Genomic DNA, 24,285 nt, shown 5'->3' with positions numbered 1-24,285 from the left:
GGATCTTCCCGACCCAGGGATCCAACCCGCCTCTCCTGCGTCTCCTGCGTCTCCTGCATTGGCAGGTGGGTTCTTTACCACTGCGCCACCTGGGAAGCACACTTTATGGATGGGCAGGCTTACAGACCCGAGTCCATCTGTGAGAGTTTATTCACGTATTTATGCTCCCTCCACCTCGAGGCTGGGCTCACACCACAGTTCCGAGCCTAGGCTCGGAGCGAGGGCCGGCAGTCTGGCCTTGGCCCTGGTCCGGGATGGGCTGGGTTCACACGTGCTGCCTCCGGTGCCGCAGGATTTCCGTGGGCGTGAACAGAAAGTCCTTCTGGCAGGCCTCGCAGTGGTAGGGCTTCAGCAGGGCAGATGCCTTCTGGGGGGGCTCGGGGGCAGCTTCCTCAGCCCCTAGGGGAGAGGAGAAGGGGGTTGAGGGGGGTGCTCCACCGTGTGCTCTCACCCCCACCCAAATACCAGGAACCTCTGTGGCTCAGGCTCTCCTGGCCTCTGGGGAACTCCAGCTCTGCCTCCTCCAGGAAGCCTTCCTTGATTAATACACACACACAGAGGCAAGTCTTTACTCTGTGTCCCCATGGGGTGAGAGAGACAGAGAAAAAACACAAGTGGAGACACAGACACTGAAAGAGACAGAGAGCACCCTGGGGTGGGACCACATGGCCTCGCAGCCATCTCCCCGTGAGCGCCAGTGTGGCGTGGGACGCACCACAGCAGACTCTGCCCAGGTCTGCCCACTGCGGCGTCCTCCGGGTGACAAGAGGATGGGTGTGGCCGCGGCAGAGACGCCTTGCAGACAACAGAGAAAAAGAGAGCAGAAGAGCAGAGGCAGAGATCAGAGAGACGGCGGCGGATTCCAGAGAGAGACAGGCAGAGGCGCGGGAATGAGGTGGCTCCAGGCCCCCGTGTCCCAGGCTCTGGGTCTCAGGGACAAAGCCCATCGTGGCACCAGCCAGGCAGAGGGTTGAGGTCGTGGATCCCCGGAGTGTGGCATGAACCCCCAGGTGCACGGAAAGAACCCCAGGCTGGACGGACAGCGGGGCGGACACAGGCGTCTGGGCCCCGCCCCAGCCTCACCTGGGGGGCCGTCCTGTGGGGCCTCGGGGCAGGTGTTCTCATGGGCGATGCGCTCCAGGGGCGTCAGGGGCATGTGCAGGCTGCAGTGCGGGCAGGTCCAGAAAGTGCGGAGACAGTCGCTGTACAGGTCCGCGTCGCTCTGTGACAGCAGGCTGTGTCAGGGCTTGGCTCCCTGCCCCGCTCCCCACCGCCAGCCTGGGACCTTCCCAGAAGCCCTCGGGGCTGCAGGCCCTTTCTGAAACTGCATCCCTGGACTAAGCTGGAATGTGTTTGGGGGTGCTGGGGGGAATCTCTAAAATCCCACTCTCAGGGGCAGGAGGATGAGGGGCCAAGGTGCGCATCCGTGCTCACCGTGAGGCAGTTGTAGGTAAGGAAGTCAGTGACTGCGTAGCCCCCTTTGGTGGGGTGGGGGGACGGGGCAGAGTTGCCAAAGAGGCCAGGGAGACTGGGGGCAGCCGTGATGGTCTGGGGTCCCACGTAGAGGTTCTGGGCTTCCAGCCCTGTGAGCCGCCGGAGGCTGTAGGAAACCTGAGCAAAGAGAGACGGGAGACAGAGCAGACAGACTCTCAGCAGACAGGAGATAGGCAGACACAATGGGATGGCCTGGATCCAGCTGTGCCTGAAGCCCACCCCTGGACTTCTCAGTTAAGGGGGCCAATTGCTTAAGCCACTCACAGCCTGGTTTCAGACACTCACGACCAAAGGCATGTCTAGAAGGCATGCTCTCCCCAGGCCCCTTCCCTCCTCATCCCTGTGGGAACACATTCAGACCTCAAGTGTGGCCACCTTGCCCCTTCTCTGGCATGTCAGCCCATTCCCCCTTCTCCAGTCCTCCGGGTCCCAGTGCATCCACGTGTAGTAGAAGCAGAAGCAATTCTCAACCCGCATACCACATAAAGAAGTGGGGGTTCCCTTTCAAGCATGCTCTGTCCAATTCTTCCCATCCGTCTTCCATGCACCTCACAGCTTCTCTATCATATCTCACACGCCCTTAACTGCTACTAAGGGGTAACCTGTACCCCAGATGCAGAGAAAGCAATGGCACCCCACTCCAGTACTCTTGCCTGGGAAATCCCATGGACGGAGGAGCCTGCTAGGCTGCAGTCCATGGGGTCGCAAAGAGTCGGACACGACTGAGCGACTTCACTTTCACTTTTCACTTTCATGCATTGGAGAAGGAAATGGCAACCCACTCCAGTGTTCTTGCCTAGAGAATCCCAGGGACAGGGGAGCCTGACGGGCTTCCGTCTGGGGTTGCACAGAGTCGGACACAACTGAAGTGACTTAGCAGCAGCAGCAGCACCCCAGATGCAGCAGGTATTAATACACATCTGTTGAATGAGGGGTGCAGGGGTTAAGGGGGTGGCTCCTGGAGTAAATCTTGGGTTCACCCTTACGAGCTGTGTAACCCTGAGCCTGTCATCAACCTCTCTGGTTTGAAAACCCCCAAATGTGGGCGTCTTGATGAGCTGGAAGCCAGGGCCCTCCGGAGCCTTCATCCCTGTGGCTGACGGCCCCTTCAGCCAAGGGCGCAGGTGCCCAGGAGGCAGGTACCTTGGATCCCACGAACTGCAGCAGCTCCCTGCTCAGGGCCGCCACCTCCTTGTGGTTGACAGGGGCTTCCTCCTCTTCCTCCTCCCCTTCGTCCTCCAGCCGCCGCCGGGCCTGGTGGGCCAGCTGCCGGTCCAGGGCACTTTCCCAATGGGCCCGGAGCCGCAGGGAAGCCGCCAGGAGCCGGACAGCACTCTCAGTGTCTGCGAGCTGGAGCTCCAGCCAGCCATCGGCCACCAGGCGGGAGCAGTCACCATTGGTGTCCAGGGATCGGCTGAACAGCAGGAGGGACTGGAAGAGAGGGGGCAGCAGACAGGAAGCAGTGGATAGGCATCTCAGAGTGGCGCCCGCCTGACTGGGCTCCTGCCCGCCCCCCATTCACCCAGCCCCATCCTCAGTCCCCGCCACCATCCCCTCCTGTCCTGTGATTGCAGTCGCCTCCTCACTGGGCTTGCGGACTCTGCCCCGTGTCAGTCCCTGATCCAGCTCTGCTCAGAACCCTCTGGTGGTGGGGAGGAGGAGATCTGGTCCCCCCTGCCTCCTGACCTCTCCTCAGCCACTCTCCCCGACCCTGGCTCTGCTCCAGCTGCTCCCTGTTCACACCCTGCCTGTGGTGCCCCAAGGCCTTTGCACTTGCTCTTCCGTCTGCCTAGGTCGCTCTTCCCCCAGAGATCCCTACAGCCCTCCCGCCTTCAGGCCTTTGCTGACTGCACCTCCTCAGTGAGGCCCACCCAGATGGCCTCATGCCATACTAGGGCCTCTCCCCTCCCCTCCCCACCCCAGTCCCTTGGCCCGGTCCTTTCCGCTCTCTGCTGTGAGTCAGAGCTGCACCGTGGCCCCCCAGCCCCTTTGCCCCGTGCTTTTCGCTCTCTGCTCTATCAGTACGAGCTTCACTGTGTCCCCCTCGTCCCTTTGCCCCGTCCTTTCTGCTCCCTGCTGTGAGTCAGAGCTGCACTGTGTGCCCCCCCGGTCCCTTTGCCCCGTGTGCTGCACCGTGTCCCCCCCACCATCCCTTTGCCCCATCCTTTCCGCTCTCTGCTCCTTCAGTCAGAGCTGCACTGTGTCTATTGCTCCTGCCCGCCCTTCCCGGCTAGATGTGAGCTCCGGGGGGCAGGGACTGGGTCCCGCCTCACCTCGTGTGTCTTCCCCAAGCGCTGGCACCGGGCAGGCGCTCGGCCAGTAATGAATGGATACCAGGAGGAGGAGCCGGCAGCCAGCCTGAGGGAAGATGCTCCTCCAGGCCACCCCCCAACGCCCCCAGGGCTCTTGCCCCGAGGAACATAGCCATGGCAGCCAGCAGTTGGGAGGGAGGCGGGGAGGATGGCGCGGGACCCACCTGTAGAGCGGGGACGCGGACACAGTTCACCAGGTACGGTTTGTTGGTCTCCAGGAGGGAGACGAAGGTGACAAGCTGGTGCTTGCTGCTCATCTTGTCCCTGTCGTCTGAGAGGGTCAAGGGGACAGCTCAGCATCCTCTCCGCCCCTACACACACCCGTCATTCCCCCCAGGGGCGGTCTGTCCCACCCCCGCTATTCAAGTGAAGTGTTAGTCACTACAGTTCTGTCTGACTCTTTGCGACCCCATGGACTGTTGCCCGCCAGGCTCCTCTGTCTGTGGGATTTCCCAGGCAAGAATACTGGAGTGGGTAGCCATGCCCTTCTCCAGGGGATCTTCCCGACCCAGGGATCAAACCCAGGTCTCCTACACTGCAGGCAGATTCTTTACCGTCTGAGCCACCAGGGAAGCCCCATTCAAACACCCACACAAAGAACATGCATAAGGATAAAATGTCTGTGGCATGTTCTTAAACACTCTGCCAAGCTGAATGTGATTTCGGCTATTCAGTGATATTAAGAATTGTTGCTAATTTTGTTAGGGCTGATGGATGACAGCACTGTGGTGATACAGAATAACAGTCCTTATGAATAGGATTTTTATTATTATTACTAACTGGTAAGATGTCTGGGACCTGCTTTAACATGCTCCAGCAAAGACAGAGGAAAAAAATCAAGGGGACAGAATAAACAAGGATGGAAAATGCTGACAGCTGCAGCTGGGTAAGGTCACAGAGGGTTCATCACAGTCTCTCTACTTAAGAGATGCCCGGAACTTTCCAAATGTTTTCAAAAAGGAGAAAAACGGGATTTTCTGGTGGCTCAGGGGTAAACAATCCCCTGCCGAGGCAGGAGACATGGGTTTGATCTCTGATCCACTAAGACCCCACATGTCCGCCGAGCTGCTAAGCCCATGCACTGCAACTACTGAGCCTGTGCTCTGGAGGCTGGGAGCCTCAACGAGAAGCCTGCGCACCACTAGAGAAAAGCCCGTGCAGCAACAAAGACCCAACACAGCCAAAATAAAATAAGCAAATAAAACCAGTTTTTAAAAAGGAGAAAAACAATGTACAGTAAGCTCTCTACATACAAACCTCCAGGCTGCAAACTTTCAAAGATGCGAACATATTATAAACCTATTATAATATTGCATAACTGACTGTTAGATGGGTCCTAGCTGTGTTAAGACCTATAAACAAATAGGACTTATGAACATGTTCTTGGAACGGAACTTGTTCCTATGCAGGGGACTTACTGTAATAGGAAGAGGATAAATTGACTAGGAATTTACGCAACTTAAAGACTAGAGGGACTTCCCTGGTGGTCCAGTGGCTAAAAGTCTGAGCTCCCAATGCAGGGGACCTGGGTTCAATCCCTGGTCAGGGAAATGGATCCCACTCGGCCCAACTAAGAGTTCAAATGCCTCAACTAAGACCCAGTGCAGTCAAACAAATAAATAAACATTAAAAAAAAAATGTCGTGTTGATGTATGGCAGAAACTAACACGACACTGTAAAGCAATTCTCCTTCATAAAGAATAAATAAATTTTTTTACAAAGAAAAAGATGAGTGAGAAAATTTCAAATTCTATCTTTGGTGTTTAAAATCATAAACTTCATCTTGTGGGGTTAGTATTTGCCATTTTAACGCAGTGTGTTACTCTCTTTACAAACAAGAGAAGGATGAGCTGTTTCAGTGCTCAAAGCACACAACACGGAAGGCGTGAAGCCCCCACCTGACTGCAGGGCCTGCACCTGGGCAAGGGCGCCCCCTGCAGACCGGCCTGGCCTGAGCGCAACCTCAGCAGAGGCCACCTCTTGGCCTGGATCCCACTAGAAGGTAGACGGAACGCAACTGCCTGAACGCATGCTGGGGGACCACTTGCCCTGAGAAGGACCAAGCCCTGAGGTTCACAGAGCTCCCTTGAGCTCCTCAGGCGCTGCTCTAATGGCGCAAACCTCAGGCCTTGGGACGGGCGCTGGGCAGCCAGCACTGCATGGGGAGGGCGAGGCTCGGCAGAGAGAGGGGTGGACCCGCCAAGGCCACCCAGCCAGGTGTGGCTCCAGGGACCTGCAAGTCCCAGGTCAGCAGCCCCAGGGAAGGCGGAGTGTGGGAGGTGTGAGGGGGTAACCCCCGACGGCAAGCGGCACCCCAAGATCACTGTGCCCCCTCACACCCCTGATGGAGGGCTAACCCCCGACGGCGAGCGGCACCCCGAGATCACTGTGCCCCCTCACACCCCCAACAGAAGGCTTCCCCCACCCCCGCCGGGGCTCCCGGTACCTCGGCTCCCATCGCTGCCCTTGGCCGCTTGCTCCTGCGTGTGCAGCACCTCGGGGCTGTTGGCGAAGACGCAGGTGGGGTGCAGCACGACGCCCTGCTTGGTCTGGGTGTGGAAGATCTAGAGGAGTGGAAGGCGGATGCCAGGGGACAGAGGCTCAGACCTGCTCTTTCCGTTGCCAGGTTCCCTCCTCCTCATCTCAACTCAAAACTCCCTCCTCCAGGAAGCTCTCCCTGATTCCCTCCCATGCTGATCAGGCCCCCCTGTTCTCTCAGCCCCTGGGTTCCCATCCCACTCTGGGTCACTGTCTGGGCATGAGTCTCTCCCCTGCCCCCATCATTAGACTGCACCCCACAAGGACAGGGCCAGGGCTGCCTCGGTCACTGCTGTAACCCCAGCACAGAGCAGGCACTGGGAAGGGATGACAGATGACAAGACAGATGGGAAGGAGACACACCTGGTCTGAGTCCTTGCGGCCGCTGTTGAACGGGTCGGGGACGGCGAGCTGCGGGTAGAGGCCCCGGCCGAGCACTAGCTTGAGCAGAGCCATCTGGTCCCGAGTCAGGGCCTGGGCCGAGCTAGCAGCTGCCTGCAGCTGCTCCAGATTGTGCCGGAGCTTAAACTTCACATCCTGGGTGGAACACAGGGGAAGGTGGGTTCCTGAGGCCCTCCCCACCACCCAAGGGGTTGCCACTGGAGTCTGGGGATCCCAGGGGTCCGGTAGACACCTGTCCACGGAAACCTACCTCCTGAGATGAGGAGTCCCCGCTCTGATAAACGCCATCCCCACCGCCCCAGGCCCCAGACCACCCCATGGTGCCCCACCTGGATGTCCACGCTGTCGCTGGCCCCCTGGGAGGCTGAGTCACCCCGGTCCTCGTCGCTGGACCAGGCGTCCTGGTTGTCCTGGACTCGCAGCACTTTTCGCTTGCGCCCCGCACCCTCCTCGTGCCGGCGCTTCAGCTGGTAGAGCGCCTGGCGCTCCCGCCGCTGCTGCAGCCGACTATAGCTGTCCCCTGGCTGCGGGGCCCGGGCCCCGGCCAGCAGCCCGTGGTCCTCCAACAGCTCCTGGGGGAGGATGGAGCCCGAGTGAGGGACACAGTCAGGTGCACTCTGGGCCCAGACGCACTTTCCAGTTGGGGGCCTGCAGCTGGCTGGCACGTGACCTCACCCTTAGAACCACCCTTGTGCCCAAATGACAAACGGGGACCCTCCTGGGAACTCCCAGCTGGGACTGAAAGGGGCTATATGAGAACCACTCTGGGAATTCCCTGGTGGTCCAGTGGTTAGGACTTGGCACTTTCACTGCCAGGGCCCAAGTTCCATCCCTGGTCAGGGAACTAAAGACAACAACTCTTTACATGGTGCTGGGCATGTGACTGTTCTAGAAAAGAGAACTGTCTTCATCGCTGGCCAACGGAACACCCAGGCCGAGGGACAGGAGGGAGGAGGCTGGGCGATCGTTACCATTCAGGGTCCTTTCTGGGGGCTCAGGTCACACGCCCTCTCCACCCAGCTGTCCCCGGGCTCTGGTTACATGCCCACCTGCCCCTCCAGGCCTGCACCAGCCCCATGAGGTTCCTACACTAAAATGCTTCTTGGAGCGTGGTGCTTTGGCCAGTCGCGGCAGCAGCATCTGGGATCATCTGGAAAGTTGTCACAAATACCGGGGCCTCCCTGGTGGCTCAGTGGTAAAGAACCCGCCTGCCAATGCAGAAGACTCAGGTTCGATCCCCGGTCCGGGAAGGTCCCACATGCCTCGGAGCAACTAAGCCTCTGCACCACAACTGCTGAGCCTGTGCTCTAGAGCCCGGGAGCCGCAGTTACTGAGCCCACACACCCTAGAGCTCGTGCTCTGCAGCAAGAGGGGCCACTGCAACGAGAAGGCTGCGTGCCGCAACCCGAGAGCAGCCCCCGCTCGCTGCAACCAGAGCAAAGCCCACGCAGCAGCGAAGACCCTGCACAGTCAAAAGCAAATAAATAAACAAACGCCAAGACCTGCACCCCACCCAGAATGGCTGAATCAGAACCTCTGGGGCCGGGGGGCGGGCAGTGGGGTGTGGGATCTAGACATCATGGACCCTCCCCGTGATTCCAACACCCCTGAGAGGCCTCCTGCCCATGCCTCCAGAAAGAGTGTCCCAGGGACTCTACTGGATTGACCCTGTTTCTCATCGAGCCCCAACCAGTGAGAAGAGGCAGGTTATCTGATGGGACACAGAGAGAGAGACGGAAAAGCACCCCCACTTTCCTTCTGTTTCTCAGCATCTGGGCCCAACGAAGGCTGAACCACCACTCTTTAGAAAGTCAGAGACGTTGAGAGATGATGTCAAGCACAACGGGGATGTCTGAACGTGGGGACCCACTAACGCATGGGAGGCCTTGGTGGTAATGCACACTCCGAGGTCTGCAGCCAAGGGAAATGGCTACCTCAGAGGCTGTTTTATTTTCATCCCGCATGCCACACAACCCGGGGCTAAAATTCCCCAGCACCAGAGCTTTTTTGTGCTCGAAGGGAAAGATGCCTGTGGAATATTAAGGACACAAACCACCTGTAGAACCACATCTTAATAATAACAATAAAAACTGCAGGGCTTCCCTGGTGGTCCAGTGGTTACAAATCCACCATGCGATGCAGGGGACGTCAGTTCACTCCCTGGTCCGGGAAGATCCCACATGCTGCAGAGTAACTAGGCCCAGAGCCACGACTCCTGAGGCCCACCCGCCCTAGCGCCTGCGCTCCACAAGAAGGGAAGCCGCGGCAGTGAGAGGCCCGGGCACTGCAACCAGAGAGTGGCCCCGCTCGCAGCAGCTAGAGAAAGCCTGCACTCAGCAGTGAAGACCTAGGACAGCCCAAACGAACGAATAAAGCAGATATAAGAAAGCTGCAATGTATAACTCATTCAGTCCTCATGGGAATGCTGGAGGCAGGGCTATTTTTTGCTTCCCCATTTGCTGAGGGAGAAGCGGAGGCCCTGAGAGGCCCAGTAACTTGCCCGCGGTTGAACTGCCAGCAAGCGGCGGAGCTCAGACTCACGGCTGAGGTGTCCCACTCCTGATGGTGCCTCCAACCACCACTACGGAAGCCCACCCGCCCTAGAGCCCGTGCTCCACACCTCCCAGCACGCGGCCTGCGCGGCCACCTCAGCATCCCAGCTCGAGAACGAGGCTCTTCGCGAGGATGTGACTTGTGACGGCAGACCTTGTCCACCCCTCCAGGAAGCCCTCCTGGATTTTCACCCCTGTGCCCTGACCCCACCCCACACCTAGCCATGTGATGGTGGGGGAGGTGGGTGTGGGGAGGGGCTCTGATGATGCTGTCAGAGAAGAAGCGATGCCACGCTATGGAGGGTGTTCACGCATACTCTCCCTCTCCTCCCACACCCATGCCCCAAGTTTGCTCCTGGCTGCCTTCCGCAGGGGGGCCGGCCCCCACCCCTCCTCCCAGGCCTCACCTTGAACTGGCGCCGCAGGTTGGCCATCTCGTACAGCCGGTGCTCCTCGATGCCCCGGTGGCGGCACCACTTGCGTGAGTTTCTGCCCCGTTCAGATTTCACCTGAGTGGAGGTCCAGACCCCAGGAGGTCAGGGCCTGACCAGCTGAGGAAAGGGGTGCGGGTGCTGACCCAGCACCCAGAGGAGCCACAATACCAGCCGCTGAGAAGATGTGAGGCTGGCGGGAGCCCTCCCTCAGCAACACCTGCCCTCCTTCTTCCAGGTCTCAGCCCCAATGCCTCCTCCTACAGGAAGTCCTCCCAGACTACACAGGGTCAGACACCCCTCTGGGGCTCTCTGAGCCCCCTGGACTCCCCACTGCAGCCCATTCTGGGTGGTCACTGTCTAGGGATGGTCTGCCTCTCTGTGCTGGACTGGGAGTTGCAAGAGGGCAGGGCCAGGTAAGTTTAGTCACCACTGGGTCTCTAGCACAGCTCAGGACAGGACCAGGCCTGGTCAGGGAACATGTGTTCAACACACAGACACCCCCTATGGCATCTGAAAAGCCAGACAGCACTGGCTTTAGTCAGTGCTTAGAGACTCCAGGCTCCCCTCAGCACGTGCTCGTCCCATGAAAAGTGGATCTGGGGTTCTCCCCAGACAAGCCCGGTCTGCAGGGGCCTCAGGGGTCCTCCCTGGGGTGGAGGTGGGGCACAAAGCCCTGACTCCATGAGAATGACAGCCAGGCGGCTGGGGCGGGGGAAGGGTGCTGCCAAGCTCACCTGCACCCAGGTGTTGAAGACGTTGAACAGCGTGAAGGGGTCGCCCTGGTCACTCTCCAGGGGCCGCCGCGCCGCTGCACACTCAGGGTTGCTCTGGGCGCTGCGGGTGAAGGGCGTCTGGACACTGAGGGCAGCGGCGATGGTGAGCACGGGCTCAGCCAGGTGGAACATGGAGCCCAGGATCAGCATCTTTCCTGGGGGTGGACCAGCGCTGAGCCTCCTGGGCGCCCGACGGCATTCCTCACTCCTCAGGGACCCCTGACCCACCCTCCACCTCACCCCCAGAGGGCCTCGGGAGCCAGGGGGACAGAATCACACCCAGAATCAGCTCCCAGTGTGATGAAAGACTGTTTCCACCTGCCCAGAAGTCAGTGACCTGACTCATCCTCACTGTTCCCCTGCCCACCTTTCCAAAAAGTTCCTGTTACACAGCTAGCCTTGTAAGATAAAGATGGGCAGAAAAACAAGGCTGTCCAGCTTAGCTCTGTCACCTCGGGCAAGTCCCTCCACCTCTCGGTGCTTCTGTTTCTCCATCTGTGAAACGGGCTAACAGCAGCATCTACGTGCTGTAAGCATGAACTGTTTCACCTGGGAAGCACTGGGAGCTTACTGGCACGGAGGAAGACCGGTGATGAGCCACCTGGGCCCAGCATCGCGTCATCTGTGCCTCCCTTCCAGCAGAGCCCGGGGACCGACGGTGCCAGCCTGGCTGGGGCGTGCCTCCCTGGCGAGCTAGTGATGCGCTTTCTCTGAGCCTTGTTTTCCTCATCTGTACAACAGGGACGCCTGGAGGGCCTACCCTCACCAGATGAAGATGAAATACGGGCCACGGAGTCTCCCACACTGGCATACGGCAAAGGCTCACGGAACATTCTCTTTCCTCTCAGATCCGACTCTCGCACTAGCCCTGTCCTCTTCTAACACAAACAGAAACAACCACTTCCATGGCTGTGGGTGGCCCTCGGGGTGGGCGGTACCCAGCCTGACGCCCATATTGCTGGTCTAGCGTGTCACAAGGATGGGGACTTTAACGCTGACAAGGGCAGCAAGCCCCCTTGAGCACCACACTTGGGAAATGATGCCCCAGGTGGCAAAGCTCAGCTGGGACTATTCTCTGGGCCGTGGATAGTTAACTGGTAGGTGCAGAATGTCCTGAGTCAGGAAAATTGGGCAAGATGAAGATGAATATGCCTCGGTTAGCAAGCTCCTTGGGAGGGGCTGGGATGACTCAGGGATGAGTAAGAGGAAGAGGCTGGCAGTTTTGACATCCTTATAACCACAGGAAAGCGGGTACCAGGGTGACGCTGGGGCTGGGCTGGGCACAGGAAAGAAGCATCTGTTTTGTTTACTGCTGTAACCCTGGTGCTAGAACTGTGTGTGGCACAGAGGACTTGTGAATAAATGGACGGGGCCCAGAGACAGGACACCCTGCCTCCAGGTCACTCAGAGAGTAAGCATTGTCCCACACCCATTTTCAGGACCCTCAGTGATCACCCCCGGGGGGCGGTGGTCCTTACCAATCACGACGTCCACTGGCAGCTGCGCCAGCAGGGACCCGATGGGGGTGAGGGCCTCTGAGCTGTCCAGCGCCCCCTGGTCCCGGAGGTAGAGGATGGCTGTCTCCAAGCTGGTTGGTGGTGGGGGCTCGATGAACGGGAAGGTTCGGGGGTCCCCCACACTCATGCTCTTCATCTGGAATGACAGTCACACCCCCTCAGGAATGGGCAACACAGGAGCCACTGGGGATACTGGGGGACTCAGGGATCACAAACCTGTGACACTTCAAAATGCCCAGAGGGAGGGAACATGCGTGTACCTATGACTGATTCATGTTGGCATATGGCAGAAACCAACACAATAAGCAATTATCCTCCAATTAAAAACAAATAAATAAAATTTTAAAATACATCCAATGCCAAGGCTCACTGTACAGAAGTGGACAAGGCGGGCCATTATCTGTCTGTCCACCAAGCAGCTCTTCTCCCAGACCCTGGCCACAGGGCAAGCACACGATCTAAGCTGGACCATCGGAGGTTTCTCAGCCCCTGGTCACAGCAACTGACAAAGGGATGAGCATGTGACCTGAGCTGGGCCAATCAGAATCCTTCCCTGGGACTTGGCAACCTGGAGCTGAGAGAGAGAGGAGCTCCTGCACCCACTCTGGTTCTGAGGGGCCAGGGTGGAAGCCTCGAGCAGCTAAGGTTATTTTTCCCACTGCCTGGGTGTCAGCCAATCCACAGCCGATGGAGAAATCCTTTATTTTTCCTAAGCCCGATCTCTCCCAACATGGACTCACAAATCCATAAAATCCCCTTTTCTGAATACAACAGCTTGAGTCAGGTTTCTTTTGCTTTCAACAAGAGCATCCTGATTAGTTCAGTGGCACAGAGGGACTCGTGGAGAGGAAGAGGTGAAGCCTGTACGCATCACCAGACCTGGCACGGCTCAGGGGAAACAGCACCCCTCTGGAGAGAGGATGAAGGTAAGGCTGGCGTGGCAGCTCACATGACTCTGAGAAAGGACAAAGCTCAGAGCTGGGGGCTAAGCCAAGGTCTCTGGGTGAAGTGACTTCTCCCCTGGCCCTGATCTGGAGGCCACCAGAAGTTCTAGGCCATCCAGCCCTCAAGCCATCCCACCATCCTCCCTGGTTACCAAGCCCTGGTGCTGTCTGGCAGACTGCTAACACTTGTTAAACGACCTTCAAATTAGGAATTCTGGGTGGGAGGATAAAGCATGGATGATTTTGACTTTTTAGGCACTCCAATGATTCCAACATGTAACTGGGACTCGAATCATTGCTCTGATCCAGTCAGGCAATGCCCTCCCTTCCTCCTGGATAATTACAGGTCAATTACAGGTCACAGGGTAGACACGTGACCCAGTTCCACCAGTAAGGCAGGATGGGAGACTGGCCAGGGCGTCTGGAAAAGTTCCCATGGCCTTAAAAAAACAAGACCCACAGGGGCCTCCCTGGTGGCTCAGAGGTAAAGAACCTGCCTGCCAATGCAGGAGACACTGGCTCGATCCCTGGTGCGGGAAGATCCCACCTGCCCCAGAGCAACTAAGCCACGACTACTGAGCCTGCGCTGTAGAGCCGGGGAGCCACAGCTACTGATGCCGAGAGCCCTGTAGCCCTTGCTCTGCAACAAGAGAGGCCACCGCAAGAAGCCCCAGTGCCACAATGAGAGACAAGCCCATGCTGCAACAAAGACCCAGCGCAGCCAAAACTAGAAATAAAATTACTTAAAAAAAATGAGACCCACAAAGAAGGGCAGTTCATCGCTTCTGCTGCCAAACAGGTAGAGGAGGAGGAGGTGCTGCCTGTGGCTACCGAAGTGAAGGGGCATGCACGAGGCAGGCTCTGGAGCCTGAGAGCCTCCGATGAGTCCAGGCTCTGCCCCTGGCCAGGAGTGCCACATGGATCAAGGTATTTTACCTCTCTGTGCATCTTTTCTCTCATCCACAAATTGGAAGGAGCTCACTTACTGCACAGAGGTTGTGTGAGGATCAAAACAGTTATATATGTAACTTAGAACAGAGCCCAGCATGTGAGAAATACTAGGTAAAATTATTTTCTATCATTGTCATCATCATCATTACTGTTATTAGGAGAGCTGCTGCTAAGCTGAGGTTGGAAAGCTAGAAAAAACCCTGGCGGTTCAGTGGTTAAGACTCTGAGCTTCCACTGCAGGGGCTGTGCTATGTTTGGTTGCTCAGCCATGTCCAACTTTCTGTGAACCCAAGGACTGTAGCCCGCCAGGCTCCTCTGTCTGTGGGGATTCTCCAGGCAAGAATACTGGAGTGGGTTGCCATGCCCTCCTCCAGGGGATCTTCCCAACCCAGGGATCAAACTCAGGTGTCCCACATTGCAGGTGGATTCTTTACTGTCTCAACCACCAGGGAAGCCCAAAATACTGGAGTGAGTATCCCTTCTCCAGGGGATCTTCCTGGCCCAGGAATCGAACCAGGGTCTCCTCCGTTGCAAGTGGGTTCTTTACCAGCTGAGCCACCAGGGAAGCCTCCACTGCGAGGGGTACAAGTCCACTCCCTGGTCGGGGAGCTAAGATTCCACATGCCATGAAGCACGGCCCCAAAATAAAAATTATGAATAAATACATAAATTTTAAAAAGAAAAGGTCCTGTATGACATCACCAATCTATTTAAACAACCAAGGCTGTAACCTCCTTATCTTAAGGCTTCTCATTATGTGAAATTTTGTTCAAGCCAATATTTTCCAAACAGCAGGTTATATGAGTCAAGAACTCCAAGAAGTGGGTCAGAACTGGCACTTTTTCCAAAGGAAATCAAACAAATACAGACTATCGGTGTGCACCACCCTTAGGAAGGGGGCTGGTTCAAGTCACTCCCCAGCCTGGGCACGTGTGAGCCCGTGGCACGTGCCGCCCACTGTCCTTCTCTGCTTCTTCCTGAGCACGGGACTACACTTCCCAGCCTCCCCTGCAGCGAGCCATGGCCGTAAGCTCTCACCGGGGTGAGTGGAAGGGAGGCACATCACTTGTGCACCCACCCTCCCCCTCCCAAACCCAAGTCCCACGCTCTGTCCCCCTCACGGGCTGACACAAATGATGAAGGCCCTGGGGAGATGATGGAGCCACGAGAGGGAAAAGGCCTGGGTTTCTGAATAAGGGTTTCCCCGGCGGCTCAGCTGTAAAGCATCCACCTGCCAATGCAGGAGACGCAGGTTCAATCCCTGGGTTGGGAAGATCCCCTGGAGAAGGAAATGGGAGCCCTCTCCAGTATTCTTGCCTCAAGAATCCCATGGACAGAGGAGCCGGGCGGGCTACAGTCCATAGGGCAGCAGAAGAGTCAGACATGACTTAGTGACTAAACACCTGAATAAAGGAAACTTCCCACCAATCCAAGGACTAGCATTCTGCTGTGTTGGCGGTTATGTAAGTGGGTCTGTTCATCACAGCAGCCTAGTCTAAGCAAAACTAAGTACTGAGATACAAGCTATGACATAAAGCACATTGAGAAACCCCCGTTTTAAAAGCCACTTCCTAAAAAGAAAGGAAAAAGCCACTTCCTGATGGGTTTTCTGTTTCAGCTGAAAACACTCTGCTTGAGTCACCAGTTTCTTCCCATGACCCTGTGGACTGGGGGGAACAGTTGCCACCCCAATGCGGGATCTGACATTTGGAAGGAGTGAGTTCTCCTCTGTGGCCGGGCCCACCCTCCCCTTCCTGGCCCTGAAGCCCTGTCTGAATATCTCCTGGATCCCTCTCTGGCACCAGCGCTCAGGATCCAGTCTCCTCTCCGCACCCCCTGCCTTACCTGAAGCACCAATGCATCCAGGGCGACCCTCCGAATCTCCGGGACAGGGTAGGGGGCGAAGGCATCATAGTCCGATTCAGCATAGAGGCGGAAGCAGACGCCGGGGCCCGTGCGGCCCGCCCGGCCCTTACGCTGCTCAGCACTGGCCTGACTGATCCAGAACTCCTGCAGCCGCTGCAGTTTGGCCTGTGGGTCGTAGCTCATCTCCTTCACCTTCCCTGGGCGGGCAGCAGGGGAGCAGGAAGGGAAGGGAAGGTGTGTGCAGGACCCACGTGGGCCCTCCACGTGCCTGGCCCTCCACCTCACTTACGACTGTTCCAGTAACACTATCCCAAGCTTAGTTTGGGCCCCACTCTCCCATCCTGTTAATGTATTCTTCAGTTTCTTCATTCTTGCATCTTTTCATGTACTTCTTCAAGCCCTTCTTTATTCAGAGATTCAGTCATCCAACAAAGTTTATTAACACCTACTAGGTGCCAGGCTTCCCTGATGGCTCAGATGGTAAAGAATCCACCTGCAATGCAGGAGACCTGGGCTGGGAAGATCCCCTGAAAGAGGGCATGGCAACCCACTCCAGTATTCTTGCCTGGAGAATCCCCACAGACAGAGGAGCCTGGCGGGCTACAGTCCATGGGGTTGCAAAGGGTCGGATACGACTGAGCGACTAAGCACACACGCACAGGTGCCGGGCACTGTACCGTGAACTAGGGACACGGTTGAGAGCAAAACAAAGTCCCTTCATTCACGGGCTGAACAGAACACCAGATTTCATCAACTCAAGACCACGCTTTTTTCACACTTTTTGTCTCTCAAAATGGAAGGCACCTTAAAATTAGTGACATGTCATTGATTAACAGACAGCATTTTCTAACAGTACATAAAATGATGTCTGTGTTAGTCGCTCACTCAAGCCTAGTTCTTTGCAACGCCATGGACTGAAGCCCACCAAGGTCCTCTGTCTGTGGCCTTTTCCAGGCAAGGATACTAGAGTGGTTTGCCATTTCTTTGTCTTTTCTCATCGATGGTACCAGATTCAAACAGTAAGGTAACTGCTAACATTTACTGAGCATTTGTTCACCCTGTGCCAGGTGCTGGCCTCAGCCCCCAAGTACATTAACTCTTCTAATCCTCACAACCTGAAGGAGGTGTTATTACTTTATTATTTATTATTATTATTTACAAATGAACAAAATGACCCACTGAGAGTGTCAGACCTTGGTCACACAGCCAGCAAGGTACCTGGCCAGGCTGGTTCCAGTGTCTCCTCACCACTAAGCTATGCTGCCTTTTCAGAAAAGAGTCTAGCTGGGATATAAAATATAATGTCCCACACTAGGAAGAAAAATAAAGCCTCATGAGGGAGGTGGCAGTGAAAGGAGATCACTGGGATAACGTGGACAAGGGGGGCTTCTCTACTGGGGAGACATTTGCACAGGTCCTGAAACGAGGTGAGGGAGTGAGCCGTGTGGATATCTGGGGGAAAGACAGCTCTCAGCAGAGACAACAGTAAGTGCAAAGGCCCTGAGGCAGGGGCAAGCTTGGCCGGCCTGGACGAGACTGAGACGCCACCACTCTCCACAGCCCTAAACAATACCACCCCCTGCCTCTGAGTGGAGCTCCCTCACCACACGTGCACATCTCCAAGCCCACACCCCGCCAGGTCCTGGGGGAAGCCAGGGGGCGCCCTTACCAGAATCCACCACGAAGCGGATCCCATCAATGGTGACCGAGGTCTCAGCGATGTTGGTGGAGAGGATGCATTTCCGGACTCCAGGGGGAGCCACGTCGAATACCTGGGGGGCGGCCAAGAGGTGGCCTTGGGGCCTTGTCTTTGTCCTACCCCACCCAGGCTCTTTGCACAACTAACATGGCACTCACTGACCCCCGTGTCCAGGGGCCTCCTGGATGCCTCCTGGACCTCCCATGGGACCTCACAGTCGTACATCTCAAACAGCCTAAGCACCTTCTACCAAACCCTTTCCTCCCTGGGCCCCCATCTCATGCACTGCATCACTGGGGTCAGAACCTGGGCCATCTTGGGTGTTCATCTCTCCTCACCCATCCAGCCACAGCCGATCCCCTTGAATATCCCCAAACCCACAGCCCCTGCCCTGGTCCATGCCTATCCTTTCCCAGCCAGATCCTGCTCCAGCTTCCTCCCTGGTCTCTGGTCTCACCCCTGCCATCCAGCCTTCACATCCAACCGAGGGATCTGCTAAAGCAAACAGAACTGCCCGCCACCTTGCTCAGAACCCTCCCAAGATCCCCCCGTGCCCTCAGGACAAAGTCCAGGCCTACATGGGTCTTCCAGGCCCCTGGTGGTCTACCCTGTCCACCTCCCTGGTCCCAGCACTCCCCCCTCACAATCTGGACCCAGCCACTCTGTGCGTAATTTCCCAGCTGCCCTGTCTTTCTCTCACCCCAGGCCCTTTGCACAAGCCCTTCTCATGGACCCAAGAGACAGTCAGGCACAGCGGTTAAGAGTGGCAGTCAGCAACTACAGCCTGTGCGCCAAATCCACCCTGTGACCTGTTTCTGTGGATCAGATTTAATGGAGCACAGCCTCACCTGGTGAGTCTACAGCTGCTTTCTAGCTGTAACAGCAGGGTAGCTGCGACAAAGACCACGTGCCCATAAAACCTGAAGGTTCCGCCCTCTCCACAGAAAGTCTGCCAACAGCTGGTTCAGAGCGTGGGCTCTGATACCAGATTACCGAGTTCTACAGCCTGGCCCTGCCAATCATGTGACTGCCTAAGTGCCTACGCCTCAGTTTCTGCAGCTGTCGAATGGGGACACAGGACCCGGCAGACAGGGTGGCTCAGACACCACCCAGCACAAAACAAGCGCTCTGCACACTTTAGTTGGAGCATGCGTTTCCCTGGCCCCCGCCCCAGAAAAGGGCTTTCTCAGGTCTCCGTCTGCAAAGTCCCTTCCCCCAGGAAGCCTTTCCTGAATCCACCAAGACTCCGCTGTCAGAGTATCCGAGGCTTTCCTCTACTGCTTGTAGAATCGTTGATTACATGCCCATCCAGCCCCCAGCAGACCAGCAGCTTGAGGGGAAGCCCCCACTGTGTCCCAAAGGGGCCCCCTGGTGCAAGAGAAGCACTAGGAGGTGTTCAAACGTCGTTTCTTCCTTTTCTTTCTTCTTTTTTTTTTACTTTCTGGATGTGTTTTGATTTGTTTTTTAACTTTAGCATGTGAGCTCTTAGTTCCCCAGCCAGGGGTGGAACCTGGGTCCCCTGCAGTGGAAGCACGGAGCCTTAACCACAGGACCCGACCACCAGGGAGGTCCCTCAAAGGTTATTTCTTTAATCACTGAACGACATGTGGCCTGAAGGGACTCTCCTGGAGGTGATTATGGCAGTCAGCCTCCAGGACGGCCGGGGCAGTCTCACCTCATGGGATTCACAGTCTCACCTGGTACTGTTCCTCTGAACAGGGCAGAGGTGATGGTTTGTGATTTCCACAGCTACGTCATAAAAGATGCTGTGGCTTCTACTGTGGTCTCTTGGGAAGAGCTGGCCACCACACTGTGAGAACTCCCAAGTAGCCCCCTAGAAAGGCCCCCCAACCAACAGCCAGCCATGTGAGTGAGTGCTCCATCTCAGAAGAGAATCCTCCAGCCCCAGTCAAGCCTTCAGATGACAGCAGCCCCAGCTGACACCTGACCACGACCTCCTGAGAGACCCTGAGCCAGAACCATCCAGCTAAGCTCCTCCCAGATTCCTGACCGACAGAAACCATGTGAGGCAGTGAATGCAACAGGGACCATGCTGCCAGGTCTTGGGGTACTTTGTTAGACCGACAGTGACCCAGAGGCCTGTCCCCCAGCACCCTTCCATTCCAAGCAGGCAGCCTCTTCACCTTTCCCCGCACCTGACTCCCAGATTCCCCCATCCAGGCCTTTGCTCAAGCTAATTCCCCCAACCTGGATTGCCTTCCTTCCTCTTCTACTCAAAATTCTCCTGTCTGCCAAAGCCCAGCTCCAGTGCCCCCCACCTCATCAGGAAGCTCGCCCTGACACCTCCTCCCCCAGCTAAATGACGTGAGCGGCCCCTCTCTGCAGCCCACAGCCCAGGGTCGCGGGGTGGCCTCAGTCCTGTCAGCTGCCCCAGCCCTTCCTCCTGGGCTACGCAGCGAGACGCCCCCTGCCCAACTCCGCCCGGCCGCACTCCACACCTTGTCCTGGTCGGCCACAGAGAGGGCGCTGTGCAGCGGCAGCACCACCCAGCGCTGGGTGTGGCTGGCATAGGTCTGAGCGGGCTCGAGCACAGCGCTGATCTCTGCCATGCCGCTGAGGAACACCAGGAGGTCGCCCCGCTCCTCGGGTGGGTACTTATTGTCAATGGCCTCCAGCACCCTGAGGAAGGGCCTCGGGTCCAGCTTCTCGGACTTGGATGTGGTCGGCTCGGCCTCCTGCGGCTGGTACACGACCTGCAAGGAGACGGCCCCAGGCAGGAGCAGACCTGGTCACTCCAGGTGACAAGGGGGCGGGAGGGCTACAGGCTGATGGAGAGGACACAGACCAGCCAGGCAGCAGAAAGAGGACAGACTGTCTCAAATATTCAGCTTGAAGAGGATGTGAGAAAAGGACAAAGTATCAAGGTAACTAGGAGGTTTCTGGGGTGCTGGTAATGTTTCATGCCTTTTAACCTAGATACTGGCTCCATTCAAGTACTTAAAAAAATTTTTTCTTGTGATTAAAAACTAAACTTTTTTTTTTTTTGGCTGTGCCAGGTCTTAGTTGCAGCATGTGAGATCTAGTTCCCTGACCAGGAATCAAACACGCCTCCCCAGCATTGGGAGCTCGGAGTCTTAGCCACTGGGCTGCCAGGAACGTCCCCGTTGAGATATTTAATTTGTGAAAATTAATTGAGCTGTACACTTGTGATACACATAAATCTTTGGTAGTTCGAGTATAACTCCAACAATAACAAAATTTTAAGGGGTGGAGTCAGAATTAAAACCCTCACAATCACTTCTCTGAAAGCACCCTCGCTGTTTTTAATGACTACTTAGAAGATTGATGGGCACTGAGATCCAGAAACCACAAGGAACACTGCATTTCCTGCCGCTAGGAGCCTCAGAGCTGTTATCAAGCCTTGGCCCCAAAGAACAAGAGGAGGGAGCGGTTATGAAACCATAAAGCAGAGGACTGCGCGGAGAGGCTTCCTGGAAGGGGGTGTGAGGCCCAGCCCACTGCAGACCTCAAGGGAGGGGGCGGCCTCTCCTTTCCCACTGGCCAAAGAGAAGCCGGGGGAAGTGGGGTCCATTAGTGCCTGCCAGGACAGACAGGAAGGTAGGGAAGGGCACAGGAGATCTGGAAGGGCAAACAGAAGCTACCCGGCTCGGTGCCATGTCTATCTGTGAGCAGGAGTTAAGTCCTAGCCCTGCCAGTTCTGAGGGATGCTGATAAACACCCTGTAGGGCACAACCAAGAATTATCCAGCCCAAAATATCAACTGTGCTGAGTCCGAGAAACCCTGCCCCGTGAGACGGTAAAGTGATGAGAAAGGAAGAGCTTGGGTCCCTGAATGAACACGTGCAACAGAATTGCCCATCAACCTGGACCAGCCTGGACCAGCTGGTTCTATTCTGTTAGATAAGAAAAATGTCTGTGTTACTTGTGCCTTTAAATTTTTCTAATAAGAACTTAGCACTCTCCCCAGGACACTGCAAATGCCCAGAAAATAGCAGCTTTAAAAAAGAGAGAGAGAGGACTTCCCTGGTGGCACAGTGGATAAAATCTGCCTGCCAATGCAGGGGACATGGGTTCAGTCCCTGGTCTGGGATGATCCCACGTGCCATGGAGCCACTAAGTCCACGCGCCGAGCTACTGAGTCCGAGCTGCAGAGCCTGTGCTCCGCAACAAGAGAAGCCCCGCAATGAGAAGCTCATGCAATCCTGCAACAGTGCAGCAGCCAAACAGTAAGTACAGACAAACTTCAAAGAGAGAGAGAGGTCATTAAAGGGATGGGGAACAGAGGAGAGAAGAGAAGTGACAAGTCCAGGTTGGCCAGGGACCGGGTGGGGAGTCTGGGGGTTAGGGGGTAGGGTGGGGGCGGCGGGAGGCATGAGCTGCACTGACCGTGATGGGGAAGAGCCGGCCCGGCACCTGCACCACGGGGGCGTTGCCGAAGTAGCTGGAGAAGAGCGAGATGTTGATGGTGGCCGACATGAGGACGACCTTGAGGTCGGGCCGCTGGGGCAGCAGGCGCCGGAGGACCCCCAGGAGGAAGTCGTTGTGGAGGTGCCGCTCGTGCACCTCGTCCACGATCAGCACCTGGTACTGGGGCAGGCTGGGCTCCCGCTGCATCTGCCGGAGGAGCAGCCCCACCGTCAGGAACACGATCTTCGTGGCCGCCGAGCGCGTGCTCTCGAAACGGATCTGGTAGCCGACCTGGGGGTGGGGGGTGGGGGGTGGGAGGGGGTGGTCAGAGAGGACCCTGGGCCTGTCCCGTAGCCCCTGACCCTCCCCATATCGAAAACCTGAGTAAGTGTCCCACGTTAGAGCCTGGAGACCAACAGGCTTGGGTTCGAATGTCACCTCTGCCACTTAGTGCTGCCGACTTTGGGCAATTCCATCCTGGAGACATATTTTTTCCTTCTAGATGCCCTGAGAATTGCATGCGCTAATGCACATAAAGTACTTGGCACGGAGCCTGATGTATGATACTAATTAATTACAATAGTAATGATTAACCTTTCTCCGAGTCCCTTCTATGGACCAGCAACTACTTTAAATCTTTATGTATATCAACTCATTTCATCCTCACAACTACCACACAACGTAAGCACTATTATTACTCTCATCTCACAGCCAGTTATCCAAAGTAAACAGGCTAAAAAATGTTATTGAGAGGAAACATATCTTAACCCCTGCCTTACATCGTACACACATCGATTTCAGATGTGTTTCTCTCGTCAGGGCACTTAGGCTTAGTTGCTCCATAGCGTGTGGGACCTTAGTTCCCCAACCAGGGATAGAACCCAAGTCCCCTGTGTTGAAATGTGGATTTCGAACCACTGGACTGCCAGGGAAGTCTCAATAACAATTTTTAAGTGGTTGAGCCAGGATTAGAACCCTAGACATCATTAGTAAGAAACATCCCCATTCTCTTTTTTCTGACTGCCTAGAGAAAGACTGATAAACATTTAGGCATTTCCAATTTTTTTTACAGTACTAAAGTGGCTACTGTTAGCGCCTTTGTCATCTGGACCATATCCAGGCCAATCTATAAAGACATTTCTAGGAGAAGTATTGCTAGGTAAAAGGGTAGTGTTTTCGTAACTTATCGATACTAACTTATCCCACAAAGTTATGCGAGAAAACCTGGAAGCCTATTCTGCCCCACTTACCTGTGAGCCGTACTGACTGAGGCTCTCGAAGCCAACGCGCTTGGCCAGCGAGATGCAGGCGATTCGCCGGGGCTGGGTGCAAGCCACGTGGCTGCAGCCGGCGGCCAGCAGGTACTGGGGCACCTGGGTGGACTTGCCGCAGCCCGTGTCCCCCGCCACCACCACCACCTGGTGCTCCTTCAGTGTCTGCAGGATGCGGTGCCCGTACTGGGCAATGGGCAGCGCCGCCCGCTCCCGCTGCAGTTTGGCCAGTCGCCCAAACGCCTGCTTCTGGCAGAAGTCCAGGTAGTGCAACAGGGCTCGGCGGAACTCGGACACTCTCTCCGGGGGCAGGCGCCTGCCCGGCCTCCGAGAGTCCCGAGCGTCCAGGCCGAGGACGGAGAGGTTGATGCGGTCTCGAGGGTCGTAGGCGCGAGGCAGGTCGGCCAGTGCTGGGTGGCTGTGCTTGGGTTGCCTGGCATCTTTCTCCTCCTTCCTGGTGGTCTTGAGATTCTGGAACCTCTGCAAGCGTTCAAAGAACATCCAAAACTTCTGACACTCCTCGGAACCCTGCTGGATATAATCTTCATCGCCGAAGAAGGCATCCTCGAAGAGGCGCCGTGTCTCGGGACGGTTCCAGTCCCATTTCTCCGGGGCCGCTTCGGGACTGGGAGCCCGGGGTCGGTCCCGGGGACGCCCGCCCTCCCTTGTTCTGGGAGGCGGCATGCCGTGGCCAATCCCAGGGCTGTCACAAAACTGGCCTCAGTTCTGAGCCCCTGGACCAAATATTCTCGGACATTCCCCACTTCCTGCAGTGAGAGGCCCGTGCCTGCAAGGCAGCACTTTCTGCTATAAGAGCTAATCTCCTCTTCAGTGGTGCTACAGGGTCGACACAGATGTTGGCAGAGCAAATGACCTGAGGCCTGGGTCAGGCTGGTGACACACAGGGCACCTCACGACTCCTGTGGTGACCTCTGGGATGGACACAAGTTCATCCTGGGGCTGCAGGCCCTGGATGTTTGCGGGAAAAAAACCAGAAGACAGTCATTTATTAGACACATTGACTGACAGCCTGCTGTTTTGCAAGCACTGGACTAGGGGAAGGGACAGCAATGGGTAAGACCACACTGAGTGCCCACAGGGGGTCCTGCCACCAGACCCTGACAACCCAGAGATGGGGGCAGC

The 24,285-nt window shown here is 56.4% G+C and overlaps 1 protein-coding gene and 1 non-coding gene across 2 annotated transcripts; one reads left to right on the top strand and one right to left on the bottom strand.

Annotated features, from left to right (window-relative positions):
• Window positions 1-262: 262 nt before the first annotated feature.
• DHX34 (DExH-box helicase 34) lies at window positions 263-23,826 on the bottom strand. Its single transcript, XM_068992831.1, has 16 exons — window positions 23,122-23,826; window positions 21,851-22,162; window positions 19,942-20,196; window positions 17,453-17,555; window positions 15,763-15,980; window positions 11,984-12,158; window positions 10,467-10,660; window positions 9,706-9,807; window positions 7,076-7,318; window positions 6,708-6,881; window positions 6,253-6,370; window positions 3,971-4,077; window positions 2,638-2,925; window positions 1,435-1,611; window positions 1,084-1,222; window positions 263-399 (listed from the first exon to the last, which is right to left on the bottom strand). Exons 1-16 carry the CDS (start codon window positions 23,824-23,826, stop codon window positions 266-268), a joined length of 3,444 nt encoding a protein of 1,147 aa, XP_068848932.1. The 3' UTR covers window positions 263-265.
• On the top strand, window positions 7,519-7,590 carry TRNAE-UUC (transfer RNA glutamic acid (anticodon UUC)). The gene has a single exon. It is a non-coding gene; the product is annotated as a tRNA-Glu (tRNA).
• Window positions 23,827-24,285: the final 459 nt, after the last annotated feature.

The sequence above is a fragment of the Capricornis sumatraensis genome, chromosome 20 (genome assembly GCF_032405125.1).
Source record: "Capricornis sumatraensis isolate serow.1 chromosome 20, serow.2, whole genome shotgun sequence".
In the NCBI taxonomy this organism is placed as follows: Eukaryota; Metazoa; Chordata; class Mammalia; order Artiodactyla; family Bovidae; genus Capricornis; species Capricornis sumatraensis.
Note: the sequence above shows the minus strand (reverse complement) of the source record. Positions and strands in the feature narration are given on the sequence as shown.